This window comes from Scyliorhinus torazame, chromosome 15, assembly GCF_047496885.1.
Source record: "Scyliorhinus torazame isolate Kashiwa2021f chromosome 15, sScyTor2.1, whole genome shotgun sequence".
Lineage (NCBI taxonomy): Eukaryota > Metazoa > Chordata > Chondrichthyes > Carcharhiniformes > Scyliorhinidae > Scyliorhinus > Scyliorhinus torazame.
In genome coordinates, this window is record NC_092721.1 from 91,925,872 (window position 1) to 91,948,044 (window position 22,173).

A 22,173-nucleotide genomic window follows, 5' to 3' on the forward strand; every position below is an offset into this window, starting at 1 on the left:
CCCGATCGACTGATTGCTTCATCTTAAAGTGTATATAGTTAATTGTGAAATTGTAAATTTTGACGACAATAAGACAAAACGCTGTACGGAGGTATTACGGTACCTCCATAACTATAACTTCTACCACGTTACCATGTTGTAATACCAAGCCACCACCCCCGCCGGACTCTTTTTTTAACAGGGGGTGAATGTGATAGTCTGTGTAGAGGTATTACGGTACCTAGTAATGCTGGAACACCATTGGTAGATATTGTATGTTTCCCATTGGTCAAGCTGTATGGTAGCTCCGCCCTGCAAGGCAGGGTATAAGGGCCCATGCTGCCCCAGCAGCCTTCTTTCTGTACCTGAGCTGCTGGGGGAAACATCTAGCTTATTAAAGACTTCAGTTGGACTACAACCTTGCTTTAGTAGTCATTGATCGTGCATCAGGGAGTACACGGGCCTACCGTGCAGGTGTGATACAACAGAGATCTACAGTACTTTTAAATTAAAAAAATGCTTATTTATGAAACCAGTTAACACTTTACAAACCCACAGTAAACATCTTAACAACTATCAACACCAATAAATCCCCCAAAGTATACAGTACTCGATAAGTAATTCTTAATCTTTCCTTGCAACATCCAGAATACAAAAAAGAACCCTTTTTACAAAAAGACATCAGGTTTAACTTCTCTACAGAAACAGGTATTAGTTTTAAATCACCAAAGATTCTGCAGACAGTCTTTAGATTGCAGAGAGAGACTAATACACCTTCTTGCTGTGACTGCAGCTCCAAGTCTAAAACAAAACTAAACAGAGCCTGTAGCAGACAACCTGAAGCAAAAGTAAAAGCAGACGGACAGCCCGGCTCCACCCACACTCTGACATCACTGAAAGACACCCATTTCCTAAAGGTACATCCACTACAGCTATTTTATAAACTCCCATTTCTTAAAGGTACTCTCCCATGACACTGGAAAAACTCAGCAGGTTTGGTAGTATCCAGGGAGAGAGAAGCAGAGTTAATGTTTCGAGTCTAATATGACTCTTCAACAGACTCAATGGAAGTCTGCTCTGGCTCAGTATCATGAAAACTAGTGGTTCAACCAATTCAGCTATCAAAGAAGGTTTCTCAGGTGAAATGGTCATCTCATTCTGATCCACCACCTGTTCACCTGAACTCAGGGAATACACTAAAGTGTGTGTAGGGAGTGCTGGGAGGGGGTAGGGGTGCTGTTTGAAATGGAATGTAACTGGCATCAGTTAAGAGCAGCCACCACCTCTTAAAGGAGAGGTGCACAGTTGCTGCAATCAGTTTCATTCTAAGCAGCACTGAAATGGCAGGCAAGAATTATTACATTTTTAGATGCAGCTTTGGAGATGCTAGGGCGGAGGTTGGCTGGTGGAAATTTCTCATCTTTGTGCATGCCCATTGCCAAGAAGGGATCTACAATAAGGTGGCACGTGGCACAGTGGTTAGCACTGCAGCCTACGGCACTGAGGACTCGGGTTCGAATGCTGGCCCTGGGTCGCCGTCCGTGTGGAGTTTGCACATTCTCCCCGTCTGCATGGGCTTCACCCCCACAACCCAAAGATGTGCAGGTTAGGTGGATTGGCCATGCTAAATTGCTCCTTAATTTGAAAAAAAATAATTGGGTACTCTAACTTTAATTAAAAAAGGTATCCACAATATTCTTGGTATTATTTGACTAATACAGAATATATGAGTCTGCAGAGGTATGTAAAAACACAAGCTTTATTGGAACACATCTTGCTGCTATGGCTGCATCTTTCATGAGGCTGCAAAAGTGAAAGCAAATTGTGATGTTGCATCACTTCCTGTGATGGCATACAGTAATAATCAGCAGATTGTTTTTTAAAAATATTTTATCCACGGCATTTTCATATGAATAAACAAAATCAGAAGAACAGTCAAACATTACAAACAACCAAAACCCACTCCTTCCCCGCTGCCCCAATACCGCCCCCTTCTTCCATCCTACTTTCCCCATTTTAATCCCCATACCTCCCAATTACCCCCTCCCTCTTCTTAAATAAATCAAAAAACGGCTTCCGCCTCTGAGTGAACCCATCGACCGACCCCCTCAGGACGAACTTGACCTTCTCCAGACCTCAGGAATTCCGCTAGGTCGCTCGCACACATCTTGCCAAAAAATTGGCCTCTCTCGTCCCCTAGACTACTGGGTCTTCCGACACCCTGAATATTGCCACCTCTGGACTCGGGGCCATCTTCACTCCCAGCACCTGGGACATTACGTCTGTGAACCCCTGCCAAAACCCCTTCAGCTCCGGACATGCCCAAAACATGTGGACGTGATTTGCAGGACCTCCGCACAACGGCCACACCTATCTACCCCCTCAAAAAACCTACTCATCCGTGCTACCGTCACATGTGCACTATGGACTACTTTAAACTGAACGAGGCTTAACCTCACACGCGGCGAGGACTGTAGCCATCTAAGATGGCCACCTGCAAAGGACCATGGGAATTATGGCCAACCCAGGACTCAGACAGATACATTGCCTATGTGTATCTAAAACACAGGTAACCAGACCTGACCGAAAGCTCCACTCGTTTACATTTCAATGGCCCATTTCCCAGGACAATAGAACTCCAATCAAGCAACCGGTACAGCCACAGGCTGATTGGCGCCACTCCCCTTACTCAGAAAGCACAACTGCCAAGGTCAATGACCGCTAAAGACCTGGCCAGCTACCAAGGCACCCACCCCTTTATTGGCCAAAATCGAAGAGAGTGATCAGAGCCCTGTCGAACTATTGGATCCAAGGTTAAGGACCGCCCCAAAGAGCGCGAAATCCCAGAGGGATAAAAGAGAGCACAGCCATGTGTTCTGTCTCTCTTGGATCCGGCCTGTGCCACCCAATTACAGCAGGAACAGCCAGTTAAGTTCAAGACCAACGGTCGCTACCTGACGGATGACCCCAGCAGAGACAGAGCCACTTTCATCGAACCAGCCAAGTGAAATCCAGATAAAGGCCTTTATCCATTTGCACAGTGCCGGTCGCCCTGAAGTTAAGTATAGGTTATTGTAGTTGATAGGTATAGTTTAACTCGTAGCAGATATTGTGTTTGCATGTTGAGATAACTCTTGTGTATGTAAATAAACCATCTTTGTGTGGTCATTTGATCGATATAAGGGAAAGGCTTGTGGTTCACCAAGATAAATAAATAGAGAAACATTATTGGCGACTCTGACGGGACTCGATCAGAAGTGACTTTGTCACTCCAAGAGAACCCACAAACTTTGAATCCAATTGCGAGAAAGAGAAAGAACCACAAGTGCAAGTCCCATATCGACCAAATAACCAAATTTTGGAAGTGTGTACTAACCCGCATGCGTACCTAACAGGAAGAGTAAGGTAAACTCATTAGAATTGTGTACAACTATCGAGGGATTGTGAGACGGAAATAGCTTAAGCCATACCCGCTGTTCAAATCGCCGCCTTATTCCCCTGTCCCAAATTAAAAGTAGAGAAAGAGATAAGAGAAGTAATGGCCACTAAAGCAATGGAAAGATTGATGAATCCATTGGAACCCGAGGTCGCAGCGACCAACAGAGCAGAGCAATACCCCATATGAGAGGAAGAGTTGAGGAAATATTTAAAGAGGAAAGGATGGCCCCTTTGGTCGAATTTTTTGCTAATGATGAGTCAGGTCCAAGAAAGATAGGACAGACTTGGTGGGAGAATCTAAGCGAGGTCCACAAAAAAAATGTAGGGAAAGTCAGAAAGCCAATGGCAATAGTGTCCTGTTTGGCACAGTTGCGAGGCACAGAGGAGGTCGTGAAGACGGTCCGTAGGCAGTTAATTGAGAAGGAAGAAAAGAACGAGGGAAACAGTAACGAAAGCGAGAAGATAATTGAGCAACTCTGGGAACAGTTAGCAGCTAAGGATAAGGAAATGGCCGATGTAAAACGCGCCCATCAATCTTGCCTAGTTCACCTTAGTAGCTTCCAGACCCAGTATGATAAAGCCTACCAAGATACACAGCGTGCAGTCCTGGTAAGAGAGGAGACAGAACAACAGGTCGCCCAGCTAACTAACAAATGCGCAGATTTAAAAGCAGCTTTGAGAGCGCTCCACAACTCCACTAAGGAACAGAGGCAGAGTACCGTTGACCATGCTGAATGCCGACAGAAGATAGAAAAGTTACAGTCGCTACTCTCAGTACAGAATGGCTTCAGGTACACTTTCGGGCAGGATTTAGATGAGGAAGATGCTCCCGATTGGCAAGAGTTAAACAAAAGCGCCCAAAAATACATAGAGGACACGGGAAATCAAAATCGAACACCCCACACCCAAAAAGAAAAGCACCCGCACCACCGACTGCACAGGCAGCACACATCCCCACTCACAATTCGACCCCCATGAATCCGGTTACCACAGAACACAGGTCAACGGATCAGGAGGAGCCTGATTTTGTTTACATCACCCCACTACCCATAACCCAATTAAGAGACGCTTGCACGAAAATTATTCCATTCCAGCCCACCGCAGACCCGCACAGCTTCTTTGAGGAGGTGCGCCAACAAAAGGTTATGTACGGCCTAGATGAGAGGAAGGAAGTAAAGCTAATAGTTATGAGCCTTAGCCAGTCCGTAAGGTCAGCTTTGCCAGAACCCCAAAATGTAGCAGGAGGAACCCTACAGGAAATGAAAACAGCCATATTAGATGCCATCGGGTATAACAAAGGAGATCCAGTCGAGGGTTTAAATCACTGCAGGCAAAAGAAGGGAGAGCATCCAACCACGTTTGCTGGTCGTCTATGGATTCATTTCATGGCAGTCTATGGACAATTGAACCGCGCACACCTAAATGAGGAAGACACCACTAAATGGTCCCGCACCTTAGTCTTGCATGCCACAGACGCAGGTCAAAAGGCTTGTGTAAACTACGACCCCGCAGACCACACACACAATGAGGTTTGGGTATTGAAATTACTTTCTAGAGCATGGGAACAAACCCTACACCGACAGACAGATCAGGACGACGTAGAAGCAAACATGCACCCAGTTAGGACTAGCCAGGACCAACCATGAATAAACAAGAGTAGACACGAGGATCAGCACCCCAGAGCACAGGCACCACAAGGTTGTTACAATTGTGGCCACGTAGGACATGGCGCCCACGATTGCCGACAAAACCCCCCGAACCATCAACGATACCAACAACCAAACCCCCCACCTAGGAACAATGTTAGGCCCATGCATAATGTTAGCGCCCGTTCAGATGACTCAGCGTTTAACTCCCTAGATTGACGGTGTTCGGACTCCCCAACTTGGGTCTGTGACACACGCTGGGACAAATCAGGCAGACCAGTAGTTACAGGCACAGTCCGGGGACATGCAGTCTATTTTCTTTGGGACACAGGAGGATCCCGCACCACTTTAAACTCCTCTACCATGTTTCAACAGGACAAATGGCCCACCACAGCCACCATCACCCTGAGTTGATTCACAGGCCACATGCAACAAGGATATATCATAGCTCCCGTACCCATTCAGATAGGGAACATTAGCACCAAATACCCTGTCGTTTTAGTTGACTTATCCCAAACTGCAGAGCACATCTTAGGCATTGATTTGATGAGCTCCCATAACCTTTTGTTTGAACCAGTAAGCAAATGTGTATGGCGAATAGCTAAAACAGCTAAGACTCCCGCTACACTCACAGTAGGGGATTATGAAAACAGGATTTGCTCAGGAAGGGACTATTAGCTTAATCCGCAAACAATTAGTGGTGCAGACCAGATGATTAGAGAGGTCCTCATAAAACACAAAGCTTTGTTCGCCCAACACAAACACGACTGTGGGAAGATCCCAGGTACAGTGAAGAATTCAGGTCCTGATCGAAAGCCGCAAAGGCAATACGGTTTCCCACAGCAAGCCGAGGGTGAGATTTCGAAGGTTATTAACAGTTTATTCGACCAAGGAGGTATTCGACCCGTAGCTCCCACAAATAAAGCACAATTTGGTCCGTAAAAAAGCCCGATGGGTCATGGCGACTAACGATCGACTACCGAGAACTTAATAAGGTAACCCCTTTAGCAGCCCCCACTGTTGCCACAAGTCCCGCAACCATGCTCAAACAGGGAGTACAGGCAAAGTATTTCACAGTGCTGGACATCAGCAATGGCTTTGGTCCATCCCTTAGACAGGGCCTGCCAGTATAAATTCGCATTTACATTTCAAGGGCAGCAGTACACATGGACATGCCTCCTACAAGATTCCATAACTCCCCCTCCATTTTCCACCGACAATTGGCCAAGGGACTTTCTAAATTTTCCCGACCCGAATGCCTAATACAATATGTAGACGATCTGCTCTTGTAAACGGACACAAAAGAGGAACTCGTAGAGATCTTTCACTAGGCCTACTGCAATCAATCGGATGTAAGGTAAACCCCAAAAAGGCCCAGATTTGAGGGAAAGGTTCTTTATTTAGGCACCATCATCACCCACGGGAAGAGAGAAATTGAGCAAAAATGGATCGAATCCATCGTTAAATTGCCCCTGCCCCAAAATGTCACTGCACTCCGGTCATTCCTAGGTTTGGTAGGATATTGCAGAAATTATATAGATGGTTTTTGCCACCAAAGCAGCACCACTCTCAGAGCTCCTTAAAAAGAACGCCCCATGGGAATGGCTTCCGCAGCACACAGATGCCATTGACGATTTAAAACGTGCCCTAGGCACAGCCCCCGCTTTACAAGTTCCAGACCCAGACTTGCCCTATGTCATAGAAGTAGCAACCACTGACAAAACCCTATCAGCAGTACTCCTGCAAGAACGACACGATCACTTAGAACCCGTAGCCTATGCCTCAAGAGTATTAGATCCGTAGAGCAAGAATTCTCAGCCTGCGAATGGCACTTGCTTGCAATCTTTTGGGCATGTACTTTGCGTATATCACAGGCCTCAACCGAGTCACGCAACTATTACCAGACGGTAGATTAAAGGACGGTTCAGTCAGCCAAATCAGAGCAGCTCGCTGGACACTACTGTTACAAGGCAGAGACATTACGGTAAAACGCACCAAGACCCACACATTTCTGGCCGATAATCTCCAATATGCAGGGACCCCACATGAGTGCCAGATCATAGCAGCCCAACACCACACAGGACCCTTTATCCCAAAGTCATTACACCCACGAGCAGGAAGTAAGACACAGGATTCCCAAACCACAGGGAATACTTAAAAAAATTATGTAGACAGTTCTTCCACCATCGAAAATGGAGTTAGAATTACTGGTTGTGGAATTTACGTAGAAGATGCGCAGGGACGCCCACTCGAAGAGATCTCTTTAAAATTGCCCAGCCACCTAGGTTCACAAGCAGCAGAACTCGCAGCCGTAGCCGATGTAATTCAGCACCCCGACTCTTTTCCAACTCTCGCAGGCATGCACTCCGACAGCCTGTATGTGTGCAACAGTTTAACAGAATTCCTGCCACCGTGGGAATCTCGAGGTTATGTTTCAGCCGATGGAAAACCCCTACTCTCTGCCCCGTTGTTAAAGCACATTCTCAAGACAGCCTCAGATCGCACATATGGTATCATTAAAGTAAGAAGCCATCATCGCTCCTCCCCACCCAGTAATGTAAAGGCAGACACCTTAGCCAAAGCAGGATCACACCATGGTCACTTCTGGCAGCCATACGAACGCGAACCGATACACTCAGTCCAGGTTTCCCAAACCAATATTGAGGATCTATCTCAAGCCCAAAAAGCAGACGACACCCTCAAACAGGTTTTAGACGGCACCTTCCCAGCCCCCTATGATAAATGGAAGGACGCACTGACTGTACAGGACGGCATAGTTTTAAAAACGGAATTTATGTGGTCCCCACCCAGGACAGAAACCAGCTCATTTACCAATATCATGACGGACACGGACATCAGGGGATAGACAATACCATTGCCCATTTAAGACCTTTGTGTTGGTGGCCCGATTTAAAAAGCGATGTAACCCATTATGGCGAGAATTGCCTTATCTGTGCTCAGAACAATCCTGAATGTAACTCAAAGAAAGGACAATTACACCCGACCTGTGAATGGCCCATGGACAAAATTGCAAATCGATTACATTGGCCCCCTTCCTCCTTGCAGAAACGGTTTCAAGTACATGCTGGTTGTAATCAACACCTTTACTAAATGGGTAGAAGCATTTCCCTCACGGACAAACACAGCAAAGGCCATCGCTAAGATTTTTAAAAAAATTATTTATTCTCCTCCATTTTCTCCCAAATTTACACCTACCAACAATAAACAATAATCGGTAACAAATATGTCAATCCCCATATCAATAACAACGATCCCATCCTCCCACCGAACCCCAAACATTCGCCCGCATGTTCACATAAACAAATGACAAAAAGGAATCAGGAATCACCCATAGTCACCATTAACACCCATCACCCCCCTCCCCCCAACTCTCCCACTCACCCCCCCCCCCGACTAATGTTTGATGTTATCCAGTTCTTGAAAGTGCAGAATGAATAATGCCCATGAATTGTAGAACCTTCTATCCTTCCCCTCAGTTCAAACTTAACCTTCTCAAGAGTCAAGAATTCCAACAGATCCCCCTGCCACGCCAGGGCACAGGGTGAAGAGGTTGCTCTCAAACCCATCAGGATCCGCCTTTGGGCGATCAACGAGGCGAAGGCTACAACATCTGCCTCCGCACCCGTTTCCAACCCTGGCTGGTCCGACACCCCAAATAGGACCTCCCGGGGGCCCGGGTCCAGTTTCACATGCACCACTTTAGAAATTACATTAAAAACCTCCTTCCAGTAATCCTCTAGCTTTGGACAGGACCAAAACATATGAACGTGATTAGCCGCCCCCCCCCGCAACGTTCACACACATCTGCTACTCCTTCAAAGAATCGGCTCATCTTCGCCCTCGTGAGGTGTGCTCTGTATACCTTCAGCTGTATCAGCCCCAACCTCGCGCATGAGGTGGAGGCATTCACTCTCCGGAGCACCTCACACCAGAACCCCTCCTCCATATCCTCCCCAACTCTTCCTCCCACTTTGCTTTGATCCCTTCCCGTGGTGCCCTCTCCTCCTCCAAAATAGCTCCATAAACCGCTGACACTACCCGCTTCTCCAGTCGTCAGCACCTCCTCCAGCTATGGAGGCCGGCTCCTCTGGGAAGTTCTGAATCTCCTTTCTGGCAAAATCTCGAACCTGCATGTATCTAAACATTTCCCCCTGCTCCAGCCCATACTTCGCTTCCAGCTCCTTCAATCCTGCAAACCAACCCCTAAGAAACAAATTTTTCAGTGTCTTAATCCCCTTCTCCTCCCATTTCTGAAAATTTCCATCCCACCTCCCTGGCTCAAATCTGTGGTTCCCCCGAATTGGCATTTCCCTTGACACTGCCCCCAACCCGAAATGTTGGCAAAACTGCCTCCAAATTCTCAATGAAGCTATTATTACTGGACTCCCTGAGCACCGCTAAGATTTTGACACAACAGATATTCACACGCTGGGGTCTCCCCTGCAGCATTGAGTCAGGCCAAGGTTCCCACTTCACCGGCAGTCATGCAAAATGTTTTAACAATTTTTGGGATCAGGCAGAAATTCCATATGGCATATCACCCCCAATCCAGTGGCATTGTCGAGAGAATGAATCGAACTTTAAAGGCGACCATTAGGAAGATGGTGCAACAACAATATCACGTGGGACACGGTCCTCCCATTTGCTCTCATGTTTATTCGGAACACCGTTTCCAGTTCCACAGGTTTCACCGCCCCCCCCCCCCCACACACACACACACACACTCTCATGACCGGACGGGCCATTAAGGGTATTGAATATTTATTGGGCCTCGATCTGGCAAGCCCTACAGTAACTGCCCTCACCCACAAAAAAGCAGTCCAACAGGTTACAGATAACATTAAAGCGGCACAACTCGCTGCAGCTGTCCGATTAGGCGCTAGAAAGAAGCAGAGTAAAGCTTGCTTTGACAAAACCATCCACCCCGTAGAGTACATAGTCGGTCAGAAAGTAATGGTTTCACCTTACAATCCCAGTTCTTTCCTCTCCCCCAAATTTGCAGGACCCTACTCCATTTCAGACAAAGTGAGCCCCTCCGTGTACAAGATAACATACCCCAACGGTAAAATTGGTTGGTTCCACATCAACCAACTCAAAGTCAACGGATCACAATGTAGCGACTCCCACCACATCTCTCTGGCAATAGGAGACAATTATGCCCCACCCATCGACAACCTAGTCCGACCCCTATGCCAACCTTCCCTCAGCCATGCCGGCATTTATCCCTTGTCTACGCCCACAGACCTGAACTTGTCTCCGCCCACAGGTACAGACTTTCACCTTGCACTTGTCTCCGACAACAGCGAGAGCCTCCCGAATTTGATTACTATCCCTGAACACTGGCGCGATCTCTCTGCCACCAGTCACCCCAGCCCCCGGAACCACGACTTAGATATCTTTGACCCCCCTATATGCCCTCCCCCAGCCACCGCCCGACCACAGTAACTTGCCCTTCACTCCCACCACCCCTACGCCTCACAACAAACAAGCCCTCTTTGGCACCGTGACAACTCTTGCAGACTGGTAAGGCACGGTGATTCGGACCATCCGACGGCCCACCTGGCCAAGGCACAGAAACGGCAGACACGAGTCTGACAACCGGGAGGTGGTGATGATTCAGATACTGAGTCTCATTTCGGTAATGCTTTTACGAGGTGTCCAGATGATGAGAAAGAGACACCGCCTAAGTATTAAGGTGTCCAAAGTTCTGATGGAGCCTGCCCGCCTTTTTCCTTCTTCTTCTTCTACCACATGGTTTTAATTCATGTCGCCCAAAATTACTCTTCTGATTCGTGGGTACGATGCCCTATGACAGTTAAAGGCACAGGTTTAACATAGAACAGTACAGCACAGAACAGGCCCTCGATGTTGTGCCGAGGATTGTCCAAAACTAAGATCAAGCTATCCCATTCCTGTCATTCTGGAGTGCTCCATGTGCCTATCCAATAACCGCTTGAAAGTTCCAAAAGCGTCCGACTCCTTGTAGACCTCGGACACCGTCCCCTCTCCTATCTCATCCCTCAACAGTACCTTATCTTGCAACCCCAGAGACGAATGCCTAGGAAAGGATGGCACCACTCTCTTTACAAAATCCTGAATGTGCAGGTACCTGAAACCATTACCCCTGGGCAGCTCGAACTCTTCCTCCAGGTCCTCCAATTTGCCGCCTATAAACAGGTCACCAAATCGCCCTCTTCCCAGTCGGCGCCACCCACGAAACCTTGCATCCAACCCTCCAGCGCAAACTTCTGGCAAATCGGTGCCCACACCGAGGCACCCACCAGTTCCAAATGCCCACTGCCACCACACCTTTAGGACCGACACCACCACTAGCCTCACGGAGTGCTTCGCCAGCAAGAACGGCAGAGGTGCTCACAACAAAGCCCTTTAACTCGTTCCCCTACACAATGCCGCCTCCATCCGATCCCTCCCCCAAGACCCATTTCCTAACCATGGCGATGTTCGCCACCCAGTAGTAATTCATCATGTGCAGTAACGCCAGCCCCTCCCCATCTCCTTGCCCCCATTCTAGTAAAGCCCTCCTAAACCGTAGGGTCCTCCCCACCGACACAAACCCAGAGATCAGCACATTAATCCTTTTGAAGAACGACTTTGGGACAAAGATTGGGAGGTTCTGAAACATGAACCGAAATTTTTACTGTCTGCACCTATCCTGCCAGTGGCAGCGGCAGCATATCCCAATTCTTCAAGTCCCCCTTCATCTGCTCCACCAACCGCGTTAGGTTCAGCATATGCAGCTCTGCCCAGCCCCAGTCACCTGGATGCCCAAGTATCCAAAACTCGCCCCCACCACCTGTGGTAATACCAGGTATTGCGGTACCTGAGAGGTGGATGACCATTGGTTAGACCCAGGAGTCTACCATTGGCTGATGTACATAGCTCCGCCCGAGAGGCGGAGTATAAGAACCAATGCCGTCCCAGCAGCCTTCACTTTCTGTATCAAAGCTGCTGGGGAAGAGTTCTAGCAGATTAAAGCCTATTAGTTATGCCTCACCTTGTCTCGAGAGTAATTGATTGCGCATCACCACCTTGAATGGCAGCTCCCTTAATCTCATCTCCTGCCCTCTCGTCTCAATCGGGAGCACCTCGCACTTTCCCATATTTAACTTGCACCCGGAGAACCGGATAAATCCCTCCAAAGTCCCTATAATGTCCCCATTACCGCCCAATGGGTCTGAAATATATTGCAGCAGGTCGTCTCAACATACAGTGAGACCCTTTGCTTGCCACGCCCCCCCCCCCCCCCCCGCCCCGCACAATCCCTCTCCACTCCTTCGATGCCCTAAGTGCCATTGCCAGCGGCTCTATCGCCAAAGCAAAGAGCAATGGGGAGAGCGGACCCCCCTGCCTTGGCCCCGATGCAGTCCAAAATATCCCAAACTCACTCGGTTTGTCCGCACACTTGCGACCGGCACCTTATAAGCAACCTGACCCAGTCTGCAAACCCCTGCCCGAACTCAAACCGCCCCAACACCTCCCACAAGTACTCCCACTCCAGTCGATCAAATGCCTTCTCCACATCCATTGCCGCCACTGCGTCCATCTCCTGCCCCTCCGAAGGCATCATAATTACATTGAGCAGCGTCCTGTCATTCACCGACAACTGCCTCCCCTTCACAAAACCCATTTGGTCCTCGCCTATTACCCCCGGGACGTAGTCTCGATTCGCGAGGCCAGCACTTCGGCAACAGCTCGCCGTTTACATTCAGTAACGATATCGCGCGGTACGACCCACACTGCCCCGGATCCTTGTCCTTTTTCAATATCAGGGAGATGGAAGCCTGCGACAATGTCGGGGGCGGGGGGGGGGGGGGGTGGGGCGGGGGGAAGTTCTCCCTTGCCTCATATACACCGTTACCAACAGTAGCCCCAGGTCCCCCCAAAACTTTTCATAAAATTCCACTGAGAACCCATCTGGACCTGGGGCAATCCCAGTCTGCATCTCCTGCATATGCCATGGCGGCACAGTGGTTAGTACTGCTGCCTCACAGCTCGAGGAACCCGGATTCAATTCTGGCCTCGGGTGACTGTCTGTGCGGAGTTTGCACTTTCTCCCCGTGTCTGCGTGGGTTTCTTCCAGGTGCTCCAGTTTCCTCCCACAGTCCAAAGATGTGCAGGTTAGGTGGACTGGCCATGCTAAATTTCCCCTTAGTGTCCAAAAGGTTAGGTTGGGTTACTGAGTTAGGGGGATACGGTGGAGGTGTGGGCCTAAGTAGGGTGCTCTTTCCAAAAGCCGGTGTAGACTTGATGGGCCGAATGGCCTCCTTCTGTACTGTAAATTCTATGATCAGCCAACGGAGACTTCCGCCTCATCAAGTGTCAATCATCAATACCCCTCTTTTCTCCTGAGACAGGCTACTTGCGGACTAGGGCTATCCCCTGAATGCCTGGCCCATGTCTCTGTCAGGAAATTGGATACAGACACACAACATGAATACAAGGAGAGCCATGTCAGTTCCTCTTCTTGCACTGATTTCGCTGTGCTATCCTCAGTTTCAGGATCTGGAAGAGAAGTGAAGGATAACGATTACCAGTTAATCACAGGTAGCAGAGAGGCTGAGAAAAACACAAGCAACAGCCCTGTGTCATGCATTGTGTGCAATGGTGAGATTTCATGAAAAAGGGAAAATGAAATAACTATAAACCCTACAGGACTTCTCCTCCAGCCTCTTCATTTCCCGTAATATCCATGGCAGTGTCTTCCAGAGGAAGCAAGGCATGTCTGAATGCCGGGACTCTTCCAATGGTTTTCTGCTCTTTTATTTGGGAGGTAGCTTCAATTGCAAGGGGGAAGGTGGAGGAAGGGTGTTCATGTTTGCAAAGTGAGATGTTTTGAGCATGTTCATGTCAGTGTAAATGAATACTGCTGACCTATGGCTTAGAAAGCAGGTGCAACGTGTGTCAGGAGCGACAGAAAGAAGTGGAATGAAGTTTGCCGCAGTGAATGGAGTGGTGCTTGAGGAATATTATGAATGCTGACAGTACAAGTGCTATAGGGCTAAGGTAAACTAATAATCAATGTGTGTTTAGTGTTACCTTAGAAACCCATGGTCAGTGAACATTTTGCTCTTCAGAACCAGGCTCTTGGAACAATTTCTTTGGAGCTAATCTTTGCCCACTGCGTTGTACTGTATGTAATCGCTGGAGACCGCATGACTTGCGCGCCAGGGCCAACGCGCACGGGACGCACTGATCGTCTCCAGGTTTACCGACAGGGAACCTGGCCAGGGGAATGGACACTGCATCCCACCACCAGCACCATACCCTCACAACTCCCCCTCGGACATCCATCCTCTGCGGGACTCATCAGCACGGGTTCCATCACCTCCTCTGCCTGGTGTCCCCTGGGCTACTCCATAGGAGTGCGAGCGGAGCTATCCCCTGAGGTTCCCCCGCAACCTGGCGTTGCCAATCTTGGAGGCCCGCTGTCGTCTCGACAAGGGTCTGCGTGCTCGCAGGCATGGAGCAGGAGGAGTGGACCATTGCCAGCTGGGACGACGCCACATTACCCATTGACTGTGCCACCATCTTCTGATTCTGTATCACATCAGCAAGTGACTGCACCATCTCCCTCTGGGACTGGGCCACCTTCCTCTGTGTCTGCGTCACGTCGGCCAGCACCTGGGCAATGCTGCCGACATTCTCAGCCATGGCCCGCTGTGACTGGACCATGCTCAGGAGCGCCGCTGCAATTTCCAGGTGGCTCTCGCGCATGGCTGCCCGTGAGGCGGCAACCCTGTACTGGGCCTCGGTCAGCACCTGCACAGAATGCCCCAGGCCTTGGACATGCTGAGCCATAGCTGCAACCCACACCCCCAATGCCTCCACAGCGGATGCCACCCATGCGGTGTTGGCCTGGGTGGCAACCATGCTTGGCACCACCTCCTGTTCCTGCACGCGGTTGGACTCCTCCACCTGCACCTGCAGGTGCTGGATGCATGCTGACAACCGGTCATGCAGTCGCTGGCTCTGCATCTGCATCTCCACAATCGATGGGGGTCTCCATTCCAGGAGCCCGAAACCCATCTGGACGGCAGCTAGTTCCTGGGGTCGGCCCTCCCTCCGACCGTCCGCCCCTTCGAGTGTTCCTACCGCCACCTGCTGTACGGGAACAGCTGTGTGGTGTGCAGCAGATATTGTCCCAAGAGCCTCTTCACTAACATGCCCAACCGAGGTGAGTGTCTCTGAGATGGTGGAGAGTGTTGGAGACAACTGCTCTGGCGTGGTGAGTGTCAGGCCGAGGGCTGCCGTCAAGGCTGCTTTTGTAATCAGTGCTAGGCTCATGGTGGTGGTGGTGGGCTCCGGCTGTAGCACTGACTGGGGGCGGGGGACATCGGATGGACCCACCTCATCACCAGCAGGTTCTGCAAGATACAATACAAGATGCATGATTAGACAGCGGGCCGGGGTGGTGGGGGTGATGGTGGTGTGGGAGTGAGGGTGAGAGTGGTGTGGGGATGATGTACCGTCAATTACCATGAGACGAGAATGGTGAAACAATCGAGGCTTTATTGCACAAGATGTTGTGCCTCCCGCAGCTGGAACCAGAATGGAAGCAGCGCAGGAGAGCACACACTTTTATACGCCGCCTGCTGGGGGAAGCAGTGCCGTAATACATACAATATATCACTAGTGGTGTTTACCACATTCACCCCCTGTTAAAAGAAAATCCGGCGGGGGTGACAAAAACATTACAAATTAAGTCTGTGGGGGGCTTTGACCCTCCGCTGCAATCGCCTCAGTCCTGGTGGTGATGTGGGCGCCGACGTGGTCATCTGTGACTCCAGAAGCGTGTTGTCCTCGTCTTCGTCACCCCTGAGTGAATCCAGTGGGAGGACGGATCCTGCTGGGATGGGGGCTGCGGTGAGGTTCGCTGGAGGGAGGGTCAGTGGCGCAGGGGTGAATGAGGCAACCGAGGGGTGTGGGGGGGAGCGGTGTCAGGTCGTGGGTGGGGACCCAGCGGGTTCCAGGTCCCGGAGGGAGACTGTGTCCTGGAGCCCGTCGGGGTGTACCACGTAGGCGTACTGCGGGTTTGCATGTAGGAGGTGGACCCTTTTGACCAAGGGGTCCGATTTATGGCTCCGCACATGCTTCCTGAGGAGGACGGGTCCAGGAACTGTCAGCCATGTTGGGAGCGAGACCCCGGAGGTGGACTTCCTGGGGAAGGCAAACACACGTTTGTGAGGGGTCGCATTAGTGGCAGTGCAGAGGAGCGACCGGATGGAGTGGAGAGTGTCAGGGCCTCCTGCCAGCGGGAGACCAGGAGATTTTTAGACCGCAGAGCCAGCAGGACGACCTTCCAGACCGTCCCGTTCTCCCTCTCCACCTGTCCATTTCCCCGGGGTTGTAGCTGGTCTTCCTGCTCAAGGCAATGCCCTTGCTGAGCAGGAACTGACGCAGCTCATCGCTCATGAAAGAGGATCCCCGATCGCTGTGGATGTAAGTGGGGAAACTGAACAGAGTGAAGATGCTGTGCAGGGCTTTGATTACTGTGGCAGAAGTCATGTCGGGGCACGGGATGGCGAAAGGGAACCGGGAGTACTCGTCAATTGTTAAGGAAGTACAAGTTGCAGTTGGTGGAGGGGAGGGGCCCTCTGAAGTCCACGTTGAGGCGTTCAAAGGGGCGGAAGGCCTTCACCAGGTGCGCTCTATCTGGCCAGAAGTGCGGCTTGCACTCTGCGCAGACTTGGCAGTCTCTGGTGATGGTCCTGACCTCCTCAATGGAGTAGGGCACGTTGCGGGCCTTGACAAAATGGAAGAACCGGGTGAACCCCAGGTGGCAGAGGTCTTAGTGGAGAGCCCGGAGTCGGTCCACTTCTGCGCTGGCACATGTACCGCGGGATAGGGCATCAGGGGGCTCGTTGAGCTTCCCCGGGTGATACAAGATCTCATAATTATAGGTGGAGAGCTCGATCCTCCACCTCAAGATCTTGTCATTTTTGATCTTGCCCCACTATATATTATTAAACATGAAGGCAACCGACCGTTGGTCAGTGAGGAGAGTGAATCTCCTACCGGCCAGGTAATGCCTCCAATGTCGCACAGCTTCCACAATGGCTTGGGCCTCCTTTTCGACAGAGGAGTGCCGAATTTCGGAGGCATGGAGGGTGCGGGAAAAGAAGGCCACGGGTCTGCCCGCCTGGTTGAGGGTGGTGGCCAGAGCCACGTCCGATGCATTGCTCTCCACCTGAAAGGGGAGGGACTAGTCGACCGCGTGCATCGTGGCCTTGGCAATGTCCGCCTCGATGTGGTTGAAGGCCTGGCGGGCCTCAGGTGTCAGAGGAAAAACTGTGGACATGATGAGAAAAAAGCCAGGCATCGTTTCAGGGCCTTGGGGCAGTGGGGGAGAGGGAGTTCCAGGAGGGGGCGTATGTGGTCGTGGTCGGGCCCTAGGACTCCATTTTCCACTACGTAGCCAAGGATGGCTAAGCGGTTGGTGCGGAACACGCATTTCTCCTTATTGTATATGAGGTTAAGGAATTTGACGGTATGGAGGAATTTTTGGAGGTTTGCGTCATGGTCCTGCTGATCGTGGCCGCAGATGGTGATGTTATCTAGGTACGGGAAGGTGGCCCGCAGCCCGTACTGGTCAACCATTCGGGCCATCTCTCGCTGGAAGACCGAGACCCCATTGGTGACGCCGAAGGGAACTCTGAGGAAGTGATAGAGGCGGCCATCTGCTTCGAATACAGTGTATTGGCTGTCCTCCGGGCGGATGGGGAGCTGGTGGAAGGCAGATTTCAAGTCAACTATGGAGAAGACTCAATACTGCGCAATCTGATTGACCATGTCAGATATGCGTGGGAGGGGGTACGCGTCGAGCTGCATGTACCGGTTGATGGTCTGGCTGTAGTCAATGACCATCCTTCTCCCCAGTCTTCACTACTACTACTTGAGCTCTCCAGGGACTGTTGCTGGCCTCAATGATCCCCTCCCGCAGAAGCCGTTGGACCTCCGACCTGATGAAGGTCCTGTCCTGGGCACTGTACCGTCTGCTCCTAGTGGCGACGGGTTTGCAGTCCGGGGTGAGGTTCGCAAACAGTGAAGGTGGGTCGACCTTAAGGGTCATGAGGCCGCAGATGTTGTGGGGGGTAGGGGTCCTCCGAATTTCAAAGTAAGGCTTTGGCGATGGCATTGAAAATCCAGGCCGAGCAACAGGGCAGCGCAGAGGTGGGGGAGGACGTAGAGCCGGAAGTTGCTGAACTCTACGCCCTGGACGGTGAGGGTCGCGATATAGTACCCCCGGATTTCAATGGAATGGGATCCGGAGGCCAGGGAGATTTTCTGGGTGACTGGGTTTACCGGGAGGGAGCAGCGCCTTACTGTAGCAGGGTGGATGAAACTCTCTGTGCTCCCGGAGTCGAAGAGGCAGGTCGTCTCGTGCCCATTGATCTTCACCGTCGTCGTAGCGGTCGGGAGGTTGCGGGACCGAGACTGATCCAGGGTGATGGAGGCGAGCTGCGGAAGATGCTGGGAGGTCCCGGCATGGTCAGCAGTGGCGGAGGTAGCAGTAGGCAGCGAACGGCGAACGGCCAGACAAGCAGGGGTCCTGAGATGCGGTCCAAAATGGTGCCGAAGATGGCGGCACCCACGGGGCGCACATGGCGGGCGGCATCAAAGATGGCGGTGCCCACGGGCCACACGTGGCTTGCGGTGGGGAAGATGGCGGCGCCCCTGGGTCGCACATGGAGGGTGTAGAAATGCCGGGCCTGGAAACAGTGGCAACCGACCAAGCCTGGCAAACAGAAACGAAGTGTCCTTTCTTCCCACAACCATTGCAGGTCGTGCTCCTCACCGGCAGCGCTGCCTTGGGTGTTTGCTTTGTCCGCAAAAATAACACTTGGGGCCCCCTGAGTTGGCTGGCTGCCGCGCGGTGCAGGCTTGCAGTGAGCTGGAATCGGCAACTGGTGGGGCCCACGATGCCCACGAGGGTGCCGCGTGGTCGGGGTGTAGGACTCCAGGTTACTGGAGGCCACTTCTAATGAATTAGCAAGCTGCCTAGTCTCCGCAAGATCGCGCGTACCCCCTTCCAATAGTCGCTGGCAGACTTGCGTAGACTTCATGCCCGTGGCATAAGCGTCTCTAATTAATAGTTTGGTGTGTTGGACTGCCGAAACTGCCTGGCGGTCACAGTTTCTATCGAAGATCTGTAGGGCCCGCAAGAAATCATCCAGAGTCTCCCCGGGGAGTTGCTGTCTTGTGGCCAGGCGGTGCCTGGCGTACACTTGATTCACCGGTTCAACGTAATGTCCCTTTAGGAGCTTCATCGCTTCTGAGTAGGTGGGCGCATCCCGGATGAGGGGGAAAATTTCAGGGCTCACCCGTGAGTAGAGGACTTGGAGCTTCTGTGGGTCCGAGGGTTCTTCAGTGGCTGCTCTGAGGTAGCCTTCGAAGCAGGCTAGCCAGTGGTCGAAGGTAGACGTGGCGTTGCCTGCGTGAGGGCTCAGCTGCAGGCGATCAGGCTTGATTAGGAGACCCATCTTTTAAAATCTTGTGCAATAAATTGATGTACCGTCAATTACCACGAGATGAGAATGGTGAAACAATCGAGGCTTTATTGCACAAGATGTTGTGCCTCCCGCAGCTGGAACCAGAGTGGAAGCAGCGCAGGAGAGCATACACTTTTATACACCACCTGATGGGAGGAGCCAGCAGGCAGGGATTTATCATCGTACCTGTAATATACGGGCAATGCCGTAATACATACAATATATCACTAGTGGTGTTTACCACAGTGGGGTGGTGAGGGTGGTGTGGGGGTTGGGTTGACACACGTATCACGGGGAAAGGCAACTCAGCAGGGGCTCACTTCCTTGCCTGCGGCCGACCTCCAACCCGGCGACCTCCCTTTCCTTCGGGCCGCCAACCACGTCCAGGGCAGTCTGTTCTGCCACACTGAGAGGCCACAGGACCGGCGGTCCCTCTCCAGTTTTCTCCCGCTCTCAGCGGTTATGAGCGGACTTCTCCTGGGGGGAGGGAGGAAAACAGAAAACAACAGTGTTAGACAGTCCGGCAGATGCAGCTCAGGGGTGGGTAGCTGGTGGCCTCAGTGACCTCGGTACCTGACCATGCCAGCCGGTATGGGTCTGCCATGTGGTGCAGGGTGGGGGTTCGGGCACTTTCCGGGTGTGGGGGGGGCGGGTTACGGTTGTGTTGGACTTGGGTTAGTGCTGCCTACTCACCCTGGCAGCCCTGAGGAGGCCGTGCAGTTGTTCCCAACACTGCTGGCCGGTCCGGATGGTGTTGCTCACAGCGCCGACCACCTTTGCCACCTGCGCTCAGGCACGGGGAACGGCAGTGGCTGACAGCCTCCTTCCCGGACAGGGTACAGGGTCACCCGCCTCCCCTTCACAGTGTCCAGGAGGATCTACAGGTTGGCATCAGTGAATCTTGGCACTGCTGTCCTCGCTGCCAAGTTGTTGGCTGGGATGGTGTGCATTGTGAGTGAAGCGTGTATATGCGGCTGCAGCTTGTCAGTCTCCTGAGTGTCAATTTTGGACCCGGCGAATCCGGCACCGTTTCTCCTTGGATCAATTGTGTTCCACGTGGCACTGGTGCTAGCCACTTAACAGTAGCTGAATCGGTCCAGGTGCAACGCCAGTTTTGCTGACGTAGAAGTCCACAAATCCTGCGCTGGTGTCAACACTTAGTCTCAGGAAAGGAGAATTCTGCTGAATGTGTCTAGATCTCCTCTACATTGGGGAGGCCAAATGCAGACCGTGTGACCACTTTGGGGAATACCTCTGATCAATCCACAAGTGTCACCCTGAGCTTTTAAATGCCTGTCATTTTAATTCTTCACCTTACCCCCACTCTGACTTTTCTTAATCTTAGAATGGTAACAGCACAGGAGGAAGTTACTCATCCTAACGTGTCGGTGCTGGCTCTTTGCAAAATCAACTCATCTGGTCATACTCCCCAGCCTTTCTTCATAGCCCTGTAATTTCTTTCTGCGGATAATTATCTAAATTCCTTATCCTAACCCCATATCGCGTGAATTTGTTTTCCTCATGTTGTATTTCACCATAGAATAGTATCCCCTAGTTCTTTCTGTGAATGACAAATACTCTTCCACATTTAAGGTCAAAACAATGTGAAATGTTTCTGCATTTCCCAAATAAGACCACCAATAAGAAATCACTCTTGTCACTAGGTAAATTTCTGCTACAGTGAGCATTGCAAAATGCAAAAAAGTAATTTTGTTGATGAACAAGAGAACATGTCAGCTTCAGTGTCAGAAAGTAAATTGAGTTCTCAAAGATTCAGCACTCCATAATAAAACCATAGAAACATCCACATTACCTGTCTTCATGTCCCTTCATCTCTGCCACAACCTGTTGTGTATGGCGAAGAGCTGCCTCATACTTTTCCTGGCTAGCCTTGGAAGAAATTTCCAGCTCTGCCCTTAGTTTAACCAAGTCCTTCTGTAATTGTTTATTATCATACGCCAATTTATTGACAGAGGCCACGTAAGCATTCTGCAACTCCTTCACTTGATTATCTTCTATCTGCAAAGAGAGGAATAAATGCACTGAAATACCATTAACTATACTCTAGAAGAATGCTCAGGCAATAATTGGAAAAAAAGCAATCTATTATCTTTCTCTGTAAAGTTTCAAGTGGCAATTTACCATAAAAAATGTGAAGGAAATAACTACATTCATATCAGCCAGATCACTAAAACAAACACTCAGCTTGTGTATTCATAAAATCAATTACTTAAATTTAGAAAATGTAAAAGTTATGAACAATCAAAGCTATAAAATAACATAAGGCAAAGTGCAGTTCATGGACTAGAAACACAACATTATTGAGCAATAACATGGCACTTCAAATTAGCAATCTATCGAGTCAATCTCTTCAAGTAGTTTCAGAGATGCAAGGTTAGGCTTTGCTTTACGACCCTCACAGAATCCCTACAGTGTAGAAGGAGGCCATTCGGCACATCGAGTCTATACCAACCCTCTAAAAGAGCCCCCTACCTAGGCCCACTCTCGTTCCGCAACCCCACCTAACATTTTGGATATTAAGGGGCAATTGAGCATGGCCAGTCCAGCTAACCTGCGCA

General features: G+C 50.6%; 1 protein-coding gene across 1 annotated transcript in view; it reads right to left on the bottom strand.

Moving 5' to 3' along the window:
- LOC140391414 (centrosomal protein of 63 kDa-like) overlaps positions 1-22,173 on the bottom strand; it is a 108,156-nt gene that overhangs the window by 61,421 nt on the left and 24,562 nt on the right. The window contains exon 3 of the mRNA XM_072475949.1: positions 21,408-21,613. Within this exon, the coding sequence (XP_072332050.1) occupies positions 21,408-21,613 (206 nt within the window). The remainder of the gene's footprint in view (positions 1-21,407; positions 21,614-22,173) is intronic.